Below are 13,117 nucleotides of genomic sequence, written 5' to 3'. Positions count from 1 at the left end.
TCTTCCAGTGGTGCCGGCCATCGAGAAGTTGCTGTCCAGTGACTGGAAGGAGAGGTTTCTGGGAAGGAACTCTTTGGAAACCAAAGATGTCAAAGGTGAAGGCCTGTTTGGGGGGAGGGGGAGGGATGTTTAACCCCTTTCCCTTCTGGGTCTGTAGGGAGTTCTTGGGTCTTGGCACCTTAACACCTGTCCTGTGTTTCTGCCTGGCTTTAGGGGTCATCACCTTCTCTTACGTGGGGGCACCCAAGCATTTAGGTCTGGCTCACCCCGTGCAAGAGTGGCCTAGTGGGAATCAGATCCCACAGCTGTGACATCAGACGTGCCATTGCCATTTCCCAGTCTCACTCTAAAATGAGGGGAAATTTCCTTGTGTTGCATAAACGAGCTTCTTTAACCCTCAGAGTAATCCCACCAAGTGCCTCTTAATGTGCCCATTTACAGATTTTAAAAAACCGGAAGTGATGGAGGGAGGGGGGTGGGGCCTTGGTGTGTGTCACACTTTATGGGGGCAAGACATGATTGCAAGAGGGACTTTACCTAACAATTGCCATCAGTGTTACCTGGCTTATTGTACCCTCAATGAATCCCCAACAATAAAAAAAAAAAAAAAAAAAAACCTAGAAGTACAGAGAAATTGGCAATTGCCTAATAGCTCAATGGCAGGATAGGTTGAACAGGGAATTTGAACTCGGAGTTGCTCCAAAGCCTGAGCATGTCCCAGTGGGCCCTGCCCTGGGATGTTGCCCACCCTGACCCTGTGTGGCACTAGACGCTTGATGTGACACTGGGCACTAGAGGATATCCAAGAGGCCCAGGGGCCTGGTCTGAGATGTCCCACTGTCAGCATTTCCGGGACCTGGAATCAGTGGCTAATAGTGGGGAATATCTAGGCTAGCTACTTGTCAGGCAGCAAGATAAGGAATGCCCTCCAGGGCAGGGCAGGGCAGGGCAGGGCAGGTCTCATCATCTCTGTTGCTCAGGCCCTTATGGGGTCTGGGACATAGCAATTGCTCAATAAATGTTGGGTGGATGGATGGGTAGTAGAGGGACAGGCAGATAAACCAACAAAAAATCTTAATGGTGACCGTTTTACTGTGGACAGGGACCCAAGAGAGCCTGGCAGAGAAGGAGCTCCAGCTACTGGTCATGATCCACCAGCTGTCCACCCTGCGGGACCAGCTCCTGACCGCCCACTCAGAGCAGAAGAACATGGCTGCCATGCTCTTTGAGAAGCAACAGCAGCAGATGGAGCTGGCCCGGCAGCAGCAGGAGCAGGTAGGCCAGCTAGCTATTTGGTTTTCTTTCAGGGGATTGAAGGGTGTCTGGCAAGGCCTAGAAAGGAATGCGTGGAGGGTAGGCCTACCACCTAGCCAGTAAGGCAGAGGCCTGGGGGCAGGTGAGAGATAGGCTGGGGGCAGGTGCTTTAGGTTTCCTGCCTCAGACTGATTCATAAGCCCTTGGGTGGATAGAGTGGAAAGAGTCTCTGTAGGAAGAGCAGCTGACTGTGTCCTGCCCAGCCTCCATCTTTGTCCTTGAGAGAGGAGTGAGCTCCCCACAAAAGGAAAGGCAGTTCTGAGGGTTGCCTATTCTGCTTTCCCCACCCACTGCCCTCCATGATTCGCTCCTGTGTGGAAGGCAGGGGTGTGGTTAGAGCTCTGTGGGGCTCAGATCCATGACACCCTTGCCCACTCTGTCCCTTTACCAGATTGCCAAGCAACAGCAACAGCTAATTCAGCAGCAGCATAAGATCAATCTTCTTCAGCAGCAGATACAGGTAATGAGAGGGGAGACCTGGGAGGGAGGTGTAAAGAAGGTGGTGGAGGGAGCAGATGCCAACATGGGGACAGGGGATATGGACCAAGCTAAAGCTCCCCAGAGGAGACTCATTCAGGCCTGATCCTGGCAGGAGGGTCCTTACTTCTGTTCTAGCCCCCACCCTATCTTCTTTCCTTATTTTAAGGGAGGAACCCAGAATATCTTTCCCCCTCCCAGCTGAGACTTGAGGCCAGATGGACAGGGGCCTATAGAGTTGGCATGGGTTCAGATGAATCCTTTGAAGACTGGGCTGACCACATCTAGCTAGATAGTCACATTCACACAAGGTGTCTTTGCCTTCAGCAGGTCAACATGCCTTATGTCATGATCCCAGCCTTCCCTCCAAGCCACCAACCTCTACCTGTCACCCCTGACTCCCAGCTGGCCTTGCCCATCCAGCCCATCCCCTGCAAACCAGGTGAGTGTGGGAAGGACAGTTCTACCACAGAGACTGACCTATCCTGAGGGAGCCTGCAGCCACTCTCTCCATTAATTTGCTATGTGACCTTTCTGGACCCTAGTTTCAAATCTGTCCAGTGGAAGAATAATCCCTTCTTTCTGAACTTCACTGAGAGAATGGAAAGAAATAGCACATTGGAAAACATAAAGTGCAGTGGCGCCTGTGGCTCAAAGGGGTAGGGCGCCGGCCCAATAGGCTGGATGTGGTGTGTTCAAACCCAGCCCTGGCCAAAAACTACAAAAAAAAAAAAAAAGAAAAACATAAAGTGCTTTTCACATGTAAGATGATGTGGCAATACAGATCTAGGTCCCCACCCCCCCACCCCCTCGTTCTAGTACACTTACTTGATCTTGAATATTAACGGAGGCTTATACATCTCCCAAATTCTAACAGCTGCCATCACATTCTTGTCCCTGGCCAGACCATGTCACTCCTGCCTTCTACCCCATCACTGAAATTCAACAAACAGATCAACCATGTGTCAGACACCACGCAGTTGTTGGGGGAGCCATGGGGCTGATAAAACATGAACTTGCTGCTCACACAATTTACAGTCTGGGTAGGGGAAAAAGAAGAATGCCAATATTTGGGAATCTGGGAAGACTTCTTCTACTTATTTCTTTTTTTTGAGACAGAGTCTCACTCTGTTGCCCTCTGTGGCATCATAGCTCACAGCAACCTCAAACTTCTTGGGCTCAAGAGATCCTGCTGCCTCAGCGTCCCCAGTATCTGAGACTAAAGGCACCTGCCACAACACCGGGCTAGTTTTCCTATTTTTAGTAGAGATGGGGTCTTGCTTTTGTTCAGGCTGGTCTCAAACTCCTGACCTCAAGCAATCTGCCTACTTCAGCCTCCCAAAGTGCTGGGATTACAGATGTGCCCCACTGGAGCCGGTTGCGAGGGCTTCTTGAGGAGGTGGGTCCCGAGAGATCAGGGAGGACAGATGAGGGTGGAGTTGGAAGCTGAGAGCAGAGACCCTGGATTCTGAGGCGGGAAGCTTCCAGGGGAGTTAGAGTTGAAGGGAGCACATGCCAGGGCGCAGGAGGTGGCTTGGCAGGGCTGTTGAGATGGTACGTGGAGCCTGGGGCTTACTTTGTAGGGCACTGGAATGTGTTGCCTCCTAGCTGTGGGAGGAGGGAGTGAAAGGGAGACCAACCAGAGGCAGAGTCAGTGTGTGTAGGGGGTGCTGTTTAGATGATTCTAGTGATAGGGGGTGATACCTGCACTAGGGCAGTAACAGTGGGGATGGAGATGGAATTATGAGGACAGGGCAGAGATGCTGCCATAATATTCCCAGGAAATTTAAAAATCAACTCCTGGTCCACCCTCCCTGTTCCACAAGTGACAAAGAGAATAAAGGAGAGACCCTCGGGTGTGTTCTGGGCCTTCAGCCCATGTTCCTTGGTCAGTACCACCAACTCTCTGGTCCTGCTTGCTTTGTACCAGGCTCTATAAGGCAGCAGACTGGAAACACAGAGGACTAAAAAGTCAGCCCCTGATTGGCCTTTAATTCAGGCTGCTGTAACAAAGTACCATAAACTTTACAGGCGTGAAGGCATCAGCAGATTCAGTGTCTGGTGAGGGCCTGCTTTCTAATTCACTGTGGGCACCTCTGGCTGTGTCCTCACATGGTGGAAAGGGCACCCTCAGGCCTCTAATCCTATTCCTAAGAGCTTCACCCTCATGACCTAATCACTTCCCCAAAGCCCCACCGCCTAATACTATCACATTGGGAATTTGACATATAATTTGGGGGGAGGCAAACATTCAGGCCATAGCATTCTGCCTTGGCCCCCCGAAATTCATGTTCTTTTCACATGAAAAGTGCATTCATGCCATCCCAGTAGCACCAAAAGTCTTGACTTGTTTCAGCATCAACTCAAAGTTTAAAGTCCAAAGTCTCATCTAAGTTAGATATGGGGAAGATGCAAAGGCATGCTTCATCTTGAGGCGGATCCCACCACCTAGAACTGTTGTTTATAAGCTGCCTAGTTTATGAGTCTCTGTTGTAGCAACCAGAGTGGACTGAGATAGGCCCAGTGTGGACGGAAGTTTCCAATTAGCAGCATGGATTAGGAAATGGGGGGGCTGAATTGGAGGCCAGGGCAATGCCACCAAACCATTGCAACTCCCTGTGAATATGGTGCACATCGCAGGAGGCAGGGGGCAGACCTGGTCTGGGAAGGGGCCCAAAGGGTTTTCCAGACAGGTGAGGGAGAAATTAAGCCAGTAAAGACCTGTGCTGGCCTGGCTGTCTCCTGCTGTTTGCTCCAGAATCCAAGCAAGCAGGACCTCTTGCTAAGGTTATGAAGATTGCCCTCCCCAGGGCACCTGCCTTAGATGGCCCCTGGTGCCCACAGCACATTGTCCATACTCCTGAGCTGGGCCTTTGCAGGACACAAAGCCGACTTGGCCCATGTGCCAGCCTCATTCCCCGATCTCACTCTTACACACCTTGCCACCCCATCTCCCCCGTCTGAATCATGCCTGTCCTTCCGGCACTAGCTCACATCTCGACTGCCCCAGGGAGCCTGCTTAGTCATAAACAGGAACAAAGTTCCCTGGCACGCTACCTGTGCGGCCCTTCTCACCACCTGTCATGCACTTTATGGTTTGTACACATGGCTTCTTCTCCACCTAAACTGTCAACTCGATGTTGGGCCTGTTGGAGGAGGAGTGAGGTAGGGTAGGTAGAAGACACAGGGCTGTATCAGTGGGCTGTGAAGTCACAAGGATCTGGGTTCAAATCTAAGCACTGCCACTTGACTTATAAGGTCTCTGTTCTTTTATCTGTAAAATGGGAGGGTGAGATGTTGAGCATGCTGTTTCTTATTGCCATATAATGCACAGGAGACCTGCCACACAACAGGCGGCTGCTTTTGTATCCTGTATTCAGTAGTTACAAAATATAAGTATCCCCAGAATGAGCAGATGGCATGCCCTCTCTCATTGCACCACTGGGTGGGGCTCTGGAGTCTGGGTTGGGGGCAAGAGCAGGGTGAGGACATCAGTGTGTGTGGCAGAGCAGTCAGAGGAGAGCCGGCTTTGAGCCTGCACTTGTGGTGCAGGGCCCCCGTCAAGCAGGGTGTCTGCTGTTCTGTGCTCATCCAGGACTTTTCTCCCTGCGCCTTTTCCATAGTGGAGTACCCGCTGCAGCTGCTGCACAGCCCACCTGCCCCAGTGGTGAAGAGGCCTGGGGCCATGGCCGCCCACCACCCCTTGCAGGTACTGCTCCCTGCTCCGGCTAAGGGCTCCCTCCCCAGCTAATGATGGCTGGCTGCCTTATCTGGGGACTGAGGGGTGTGGAAGGGTGACCCCAGAACCTATGTTCTTGTTTACCTGCCCCTTCTGTCTCCATTTTGCTGTCATCACTCTCTTTTTTGGTGGGGTGGGGAAGGAGTTTCACTATGTCACCCTCGGTAGAGTACCGTGGCGTCACAACTCATAGCAGTCTCAAACTCTTGGGCTTAAGCGATTCTCTTGCCTCAGCCTCCTGGTCACTGGGACTACAGGCTCCTGCTACAACGCCTGGCTGTTTGTTGTTATTGTTGTCATTGTTGTTTAGCAGGCCCTGGCTGGGTTCGAACCCACCAGCCTCAGTGCGTGTGGCCGGCGCCCTAACTACTGAGCTACAGGTGCCAAGCCTGCTGTCACTCTCCTTGTCTGTTCTGGGTATGCTGGTCTCACTTCCCCTCTGTCCCTCTGTGGAGGCCTCCTTGGGTATCTCTTACTTTGACCGTCTGGGTCCCCCCCTCAGGAACCCCCCCAGCCCTTGAACCTGACAGCCAAGCCCAAGGCTTCGGAGCTGCCCAACACCTCCAAATCCCCCAGCCTGAAGATGAGCAGCTGTGGCCCCCGCCCTCCTAGCCACGGGGCCCCCACGCGGGACCTGCAGTCCAGTCCCCCCAGCCTGCCTCTGGGTAAGCTTTCTGTCACCTACACCTGTCCACCAGCCCTCTTAGGGGTGGGCCAAGGAGGATATGACTGTGGGCCTGTCCTTTCCCCTGAATTCCAGGTTTTACCACATGACCTGCTCTGCCCCACCATATCTGTCTGGGCATTCCAGCACCAGGAACTCACGCCACTAAGTTACACAGTTCCAGGAGCTGGTATTTTCGGTTTTAGAATATTGTCACTGCACAGCAGCCAGTGTAAATGGCATCTCTTTGGGTGTGCAGTGCACCCAAGAAGGGCCAGAGGGAACACTAACCCAGGTAACTCCCTCTCTTCCTCTGCCCTCTTCTGTAGGCTTCCTTGGTGAAGGGGATCCTGTCACCAAAGCCATTCAGGATGCTCGACAGCTGCTGCATAGCCACAGTGGGGTCTTGGAAGGCTCCCCTAATGCCCCCTTCCGTAAGGTATGGGCCCCTATTTCCCTGCACCCCAGGCATGAGCACATAATGGACAGGATTGGAAGACATAGTTTAAGGGAGGGGAGGAGAGGGTTTGACACAGCAGGGGCTGATGTACAGGTTGCCCCATCAACCCTAGGACCTCATCAACCTGGACTCGTCCCCAGCCAAGGAGCGGCTAGAGGAGGGCTGTGTGCATCCACTGGAGGAAGCCATGCTGAGCTGTGACATGGACGGTGAGGGCTCTGGGCACCAGGCTATAGGCAGGACAATGGGATGGCCCATCTCTGCATCCTGGGGGGCCAGGGAGGCTCAGGTTGTGTCTGTCTCTGACCCTGTCTTCCCCATGGTCTGTTGGGTCCGCTGCAGGTGTGTGTACCCCCATTGTCCTGTGTCTGTGTTGGCTGTGTCTCCCACATCTGTGACTGCTGGGTCTCCGCTCTCTTGGGAGACCCCGGTTTCCTGTGTGGCTGTCCCTGTGTCTGTCTCCCAGTCCCTGGGGATAACTTGCTGTGGGAGCCCCCTTGGTGCCTCCTAGTGGCCGAGTACAGGATATCTCTGCTGGCCCTGGAGAACTCACCCTAGTCCAGACAGGCTGCCCAGGCTGACACCATCCCTGCCCATCAGGCTCCCGCCACTTCCCAGAGTCACGGAACAGCAGCCACATCAAGAGGCCCATGAACGCCTTCATGGTGTGGGCCAAGGACGAGCGGAGGAAGATCCTCCAAGCCTTCCCTGATATGCACAACTCCAGCATCAGCAAGATCCTTGGTAAGGACCGGTGGGTGGGCTCTCCCAGGGCTCTAGGGTATCCAGGGCCATAGTCCAGCAGGAGCTGGGGGCAGAAGCCAGCTGGGTCTGCTTGGGGGTATTTTATACCATGTTGGACTCTAGTAGAATCTGATAGGGGTGCAGGAGTCAGAGAGGATGTGGGGGCAGCTGGGTCTTGTGGTCTTGTACCATTGCAGGGCTCTTCTGGTTGCACCTGCCGTCAAGAACTCAGGAACATGTATATGTGTGTGACATTCTTTAGCTCTCCTGATCTAAACCTAACTTGTTCCACTGTTTGCCCAGATCCTTGGAGCTAGGTCTGGCAGACAACAGGAGAGACTGGTATTCTTGGGCTATCAGTAGAAACGTTTTTTATTTTTAGATGGAGTCTCACTCTGTTGCTTGGGGTAGAGTGCTGTAGTGTCATCATACCTCATGGCAACGTCAATTATATGTTCTGATTGGAGGCCAAGAAGGGGTGTGGGGCAGGGAAGATGGTGCTAGAAGGGGACAGTTGTTTTCAAAACATAGGCTCCTCTGATTTCTGTGCAGATTTCTTGTCAGGAATTTTGTCCTCAACACAGAGTCTATCTGGGTTTTTAAGGGCCTGGGTGGCTGTTCTTTTTATCAAATCAGGCAGACCAGAGGCCTTCCAGAAGTTGCATGATCATTTGGGATGTGGGTGGATGCTGAGTCGTAAGCTGAAATTGGATATCCCTATACATGGCCAACTTGATTCATTCCTTTGCTCAACATTCAGGGTACACCCACATGGGGCAGGAGCTCGCTAAGTGCTTGCAAATGTATTATCTTGCGGACCTACCTAGGGACCATACTCTCCTAGGGGCCTCCAGGGTCTGCAGGGGGCTGGGTGGTCAGCAGAGCCCAGCACTGACTGCCTGCCCCTGGGTGCTGGGTCAGGCTCCCGCTGGAAGTCCATGACCAACCAGGAAAAGCAGCCCTACTATGAGGAACAGGCGAGGCTGAGCCGGCAACACCTGGAGAAGTATCCCGACTACAAGTACAAGCCGCGGCCCAAGCGCACCTGCATAGTGGAGGGCAAGCGGCTGCGTGTGGGCGAGTACAAGGCCCTGATGAGGACCCGGCGCCAGGATGCCCGCCAGAGCTATGCCATCCCGTGAGCAGTGCCCCTCACCCACCAGGCAGCTGAGAGACCATCTGTGCCTGTGTAACTCTTGCGAGTGGCAGTGGCAGTGTGTGTCTGGCCTTTGCATGTAACCACAGCCAGGGGCGACTGTGTGTGGCTGTGTGTGTGCCTGCACTGAGCACCTGGTGTCTGGGGTTGTAGGGATGTGACTGTGAGTACCTGTGGAGGCTACAGGTGCCTGGAGAAATAAATGTGCCTGCAGATCCTATTTCTGATGAACGCTGTACAAATCCAGAGGTACTAAAAATCAAAGTATTCTCCCAACTTGAACAAAACTACCCTGTTTCCCTGAAAATAAGACAGTGTCTTATTTTAAGGTGTGCTCCCAAAGATGCACTAGGTCTAATTTTCAGGGGACGTCTTATCTTTCCTGTAAGTAGGTCTTATTTTCGGAGGATGTCTTATTTTCGGGGAAACAGGGTAGCATCCTAGTGGATTCCTTTAAACAGGAAACCCCTCAGGGTGTTAAAAATACACATTTCAGGGGCAACTCCTATGGCTCAAAAGGTGAGTTCAAACCCAGCCCCGGCAAAAAAAAAAAAAAAAAAGATAAATAAAAAAATACACATTTCAAAAATTTGGATTCCTACCTCATCCTCCAAGAATATTATCTGTTGAACACACCCACAGCCCTGGGTCTGTGGGGCCATCTGCAGGGCTGTAAGTGACACTGAATTTGGCCATCAGAAAACAGAATGGGGGGCAGTTGTCTGAGTCACAGAGCCAAGAAGGTATGGGGTGGGGGCCTGCATGCTCTGAGGAGGCCTGGGGGGAGCTGGCCTTGGGGTTGGAATGGGGATGCTGGTATAACCACGCTTCTTCTCTGCTCCCAGCCCTCAGGCTGGCCAGGTGCAGATGAGCCCCTCGGACGTCCTGTACCCTCGGGCGGCAGGCATGCCCCTGGCACAGCCGTTGGTGGAGCACTATGTCCCCCGAAGCCTGGACCCCAACATGCCTGTTATTGTCAACACCTGCAGCCTCAGGGAGGAAGGTGAAAGCACAGATGACAGGCACTCAGTGGCCGATGGAGAGATGTACCGGTACAGTGAGGACGAGGACTCAGAGGTCGAAGAGAAGAGTGATGGGGAGTTGGTAGTGCTCACAGACTGATCCTGCGGTGTGGGCCTGGCCCCTTCTGGGGAGAGACCCCACCTCCACCCCACGGGCACAGCCAGCTGACCTGGACTCTGTTGGTACTTGGACTTGGGTGTGCCCTGGAGATGAGCAAAGCTGTGCACTTGTAGATATGTTCATGAGGGGAGAGTCCCCCTCCCCACCACACCCTTGGACATACCTAATAAGCTGTCACTGGTGGGCAGGGCCCACATTGGTGATGGGCTGAGCTGGGCAAGCTGTTTGGCCCTTGGGGCTCACAGCCAGGGGACACTGGATGGCCCTCCCTCCTGCAGGTCTACCCATGGGGATGTGGCAGCTATAGACCTGTCCCCTTGGGGTCACATGCTTTGTTTCCATTCCTGTCCTGGTTGGACCAGCCACTGTGGGACCACCACCCCTTCCCACATTCCCCCAAGATCACTCCTCTGTCACCAGGATCGCTTTGTACAGAAGGGTCTGGCTGTCTCCCACTGTCTTTATCTCTGCCAAGCCCGCTGTGCCTCTGGCTGCTCTCTGTGTGTGTATGTGTGTATGTTTTCATCTGTTCGTTCATTGCACAACATATTTATTGAGTGCCCTGGATGTGCTGGGCACTGTTGCTGAGTTCCTGTGGGTGTGTCTCTTGATGCCACTCTCATTTCTCTGGAGGCCTTTCTGTGCTTCTCTTTTTTCCCAAATTGCTACCTCTTTGTCAGTCTGGGTGTCTCAGGTTCTGTCTGTCCTGTGTGCAATTCTCTGTCTTGTCTTTCTGCAAGGCCCCTCTTTGTCTCTCTATCCCTGCCCCCACATGCCCTCTGGGTCCTTTTAGCCTCTTGGTCTGCCTGGGGCCCACCAGCCTTCCTGACCTGCCCACCTGTTCACTCTCCCCACCCCAACTCCCTTTCTGACTCTATCAGTCGGTTCCCACGGAGCCACTTTTAGGTCTGAACAGCATGGGAATGTGCCTCAGCCTCCAAGGGGCTTTGTCCTGGTGCCCCAGCCCTGTCCCTTATCCCGACCTGATTGCAGGAAGGGGGGGGGTGGGAATTGATGCTCCCTTCCAATGACAGGGGCCCTAGAGAGGAGCTTCCCCATGGGAGCTGGTCTCCAGCCCACCCTCATGAACATGGGGGAGCTCCCCATTCTTGGAAGGGGTTGCTACACCCTCTTAGCCTGACCCTGCCCCTCTTCTACCTGCCCTCCCCTCCCCAACTCTACACTAGGGAGTGGGTCTCAGATTCACAAGTTATTTCCTTAAGGAAATCAAATCCTATTGGCATCTAACTCCAAAGATCTGGAACAGCTCTCAGATCAGGGTGGGAAGGGAACCCCAAATCCCACAGGGCCAGATACGGAGTCTGCCTGCCCCCCATCTCCTCCCCTTTCCCAAAGCCCCCATTTCTTTCCAGGCTGTTTCTTTTTTATGACTGTAAACATAGATAGTGCTTTATTTTGTTAATAATAAGATAATGAATAACTTAACCAGCACATTTCTCCTGTTTACACTCGGGGGATTTTTTTGGTTTCTGATGGCATAATAAAGACAGATCATTTCAGAATCTGGCCCTTGTGCAGGGGAGGAGGGAGGCTGGCCGGAGTCCAGGAGTCCTAAGTATGCCTGAAGCCTAGGCACCACTGCCCCCTGGTGGTTGCTTGTGAGTGCTTCAGGGATGCAGCGGAAAGGAACTGGCTTAGGCAAGAGGCACCACCCACAGAGCCCACCCTGAATGCCCCTGCCTTAAGCAGGTGAGCCCATCAGGTCCTCAGAAACAAGACCACGGTGAGAGCACTGCAGTAGGAGTCAGGCTCAGGTTCTCCCTGGTACTATCCACATGGTTTAGTGAGAAGGATCAGGTCCCCTTTAGAGGCCTCATTGTCCTTATCTGAGAACAAAGGGATTAAACCTTATCCTGGTTCTTATCCTCTTTCAGAAAAGGAGCCCTTTGAGATACCAATGAAAGTGTGGGCCCTAGCCCCGGAAAAGGGATGCACGGACACGCTGAAGCCCATTTATGAGCTCTCCCCACGCTGCCCCCCCGTTAATGAAGCAGGGTCTCTAATGCGCTTCAGGGCTCTTATCTGTGACCTTATGCTCTGGGTGAGAATTTCAAAGACCGAGTTATTGCACTAGGAAAAACAGGCCTGAAACTCACAAAATGCATATTAACCAGGATCTATAAAAAGACAGCTCCTGTGGTTAAAAATTAATCCCATCAGTATGGAATGGGGACAGCAGAGCTGAATGGCATTTCTCTTGGAAGAGTTAGACTGGGGCAGGATTAATAGAGGCTGTGTTCACAAGAAGGCAGGTGATGGTCCCAGGCACCCCACAAAGGCCTACCCCCTTCCTAGAAAATGCCGTTGTCACAATGGAGGAGGACTGGCAGACACATCCTGAGAGGAATGATCCAAAAGGGCAGGCATGTTTAGTCCAGAAAAGAGGGGAGACGGTAGGGCAGAAAGGATGTGATCATTTCTTCAAAGCTGCTAGGTGGGCAAGGGTAATTCTACATAGCTCATGAGGTGGAACTTGGACTTGCAAATGAAAGAACTTTTCAACAAAGTTGTTCAAAAATATAGTCAATGTCCTAACCCAGGAAGCACTCGGAGGCTCTGGAACACTGGCTGAGGAATTCCTAGATTGGGGAAGGTGGTGCTAAGGGAAGGTGAGTACGGTTGATGCCAGGACCACAGACTTGGAAGGGTGTGGAAACAAAGACTCCCCAAGAATTTGGGGCCCAGCCATTTAATCTGGGGCACGTCCAGCTGTTCGCCTGGCTTTCCCCAGCCTTGTCCCTCAAAGCTGCAGGCCCCTTTCCTTAGATGCAGGTGACAGTGGAAGGAGGAGCCTGGCTGGCGTGATGCCCCCTGCCACGGCAGTCATCTCCCACTGTCCCTCTCCACCCCCGCCCCCGCTCATTCTTCCAAACCAAATCCTGGCCAGTGTGCTCAGACTCCCTGCCTGGCTCACCCCCCCCCCACACACACCCCCTTACTCCCCACTTCCCCGGCCAATCCAGAGTTTGCCTGTTCCCAAGTTCTCTGTGGCCTTGGGTGGAGGTGGGGGCCTAAGGCTAGTACTGCCCATGTCCCATGCCAGGGACTCTTGTCCTGCCTGCCTCATTCCATTCCAGCTGCTGAGACAGGGATTGGTCCTGTGTCCTCCACTTAGGATGGCTGGTGCTATGGAGTCCCAACCCCCATCCCATGAGAGGGCGGATGGGTCAGGTGGGTTGAGAGGCCAGGAACATAGTGTCCTCCTCATTACCAGGAAGGCTAGGCCACAAGTTGTTCTCTGCCCCCTCCAGGCCTCTCCTGCAGAGATGGAAGGTCAGAGCCCATCTTTTGCCTGGAGCTTCTGCCAAGGGCCTAGGAAGGGGCAGAAGGAGGTGGAGCCCAGGTCACATTCCAGTGGCCTGGTGCTTAGCCAGGAGGTCAGGGCTTCTGGTTAGTCCA

General features: G+C 53.2%; 1 protein-coding gene across 2 annotated transcripts in view; it reads left to right on the top strand.

Annotated features, from left to right (window-relative positions):
• SOX13 (SRY-box transcription factor 13) overlaps positions 1 to 11,220 on the top strand; it is a 54,062-nt gene extending 42,842 nt beyond the window's left edge. The window contains exons 4-14 of one of the 2 annotated variants that reach the window (XM_053607687.1): positions 9 to 95; positions 1,103 to 1,275; positions 1,706 to 1,774; positions 2,122 to 2,233; positions 5,415 to 5,500; positions 6,033 to 6,195; positions 6,524 to 6,633; positions 6,767 to 6,863; positions 7,255 to 7,398; positions 8,320 to 8,536; positions 9,400 to 11,220. In XM_053607687.1, the coding sequence (XP_053463662.1) occupies positions 9 to 95; positions 1,103 to 1,275; positions 1,706 to 1,774; positions 2,122 to 2,233; positions 5,415 to 5,500; positions 6,033 to 6,195; positions 6,524 to 6,633; positions 6,767 to 6,863; positions 7,255 to 7,398; positions 8,320 to 8,536; positions 9,400 to 9,676 (1,535 nt within the window). In that variant the 3' untranslated portion in view covers positions 9,677 to 11,220. Of the gene's footprint in view, positions 1 to 8; positions 96 to 1,102; positions 1,276 to 1,705; positions 1,775 to 2,118; positions 2,234 to 5,414; positions 5,501 to 6,032; positions 6,196 to 6,523; positions 6,634 to 6,766; positions 6,864 to 7,254; positions 7,399 to 8,319; positions 8,537 to 9,399 lie in introns of both variants that reach the window. The other variant, XM_053607686.1, reaches the window with a different exon arrangement.
• The last annotated feature ends 1,897 nt before the right edge of the window (positions 11,221 to 13,117 follow it).

Source organism: Nycticebus coucang, chromosome 10 (genome assembly GCF_027406575.1).
Source record: "Nycticebus coucang isolate mNycCou1 chromosome 10, mNycCou1.pri, whole genome shotgun sequence".
Taxonomy (NCBI): domain Eukaryota; kingdom Metazoa; phylum Chordata; class Mammalia; order Primates; family Lorisidae; genus Nycticebus; species Nycticebus coucang.
The sequence above is the reverse complement of the archived record's forward strand: the minus strand, read 5'-3'. Positions and strand labels throughout refer to the sequence as shown.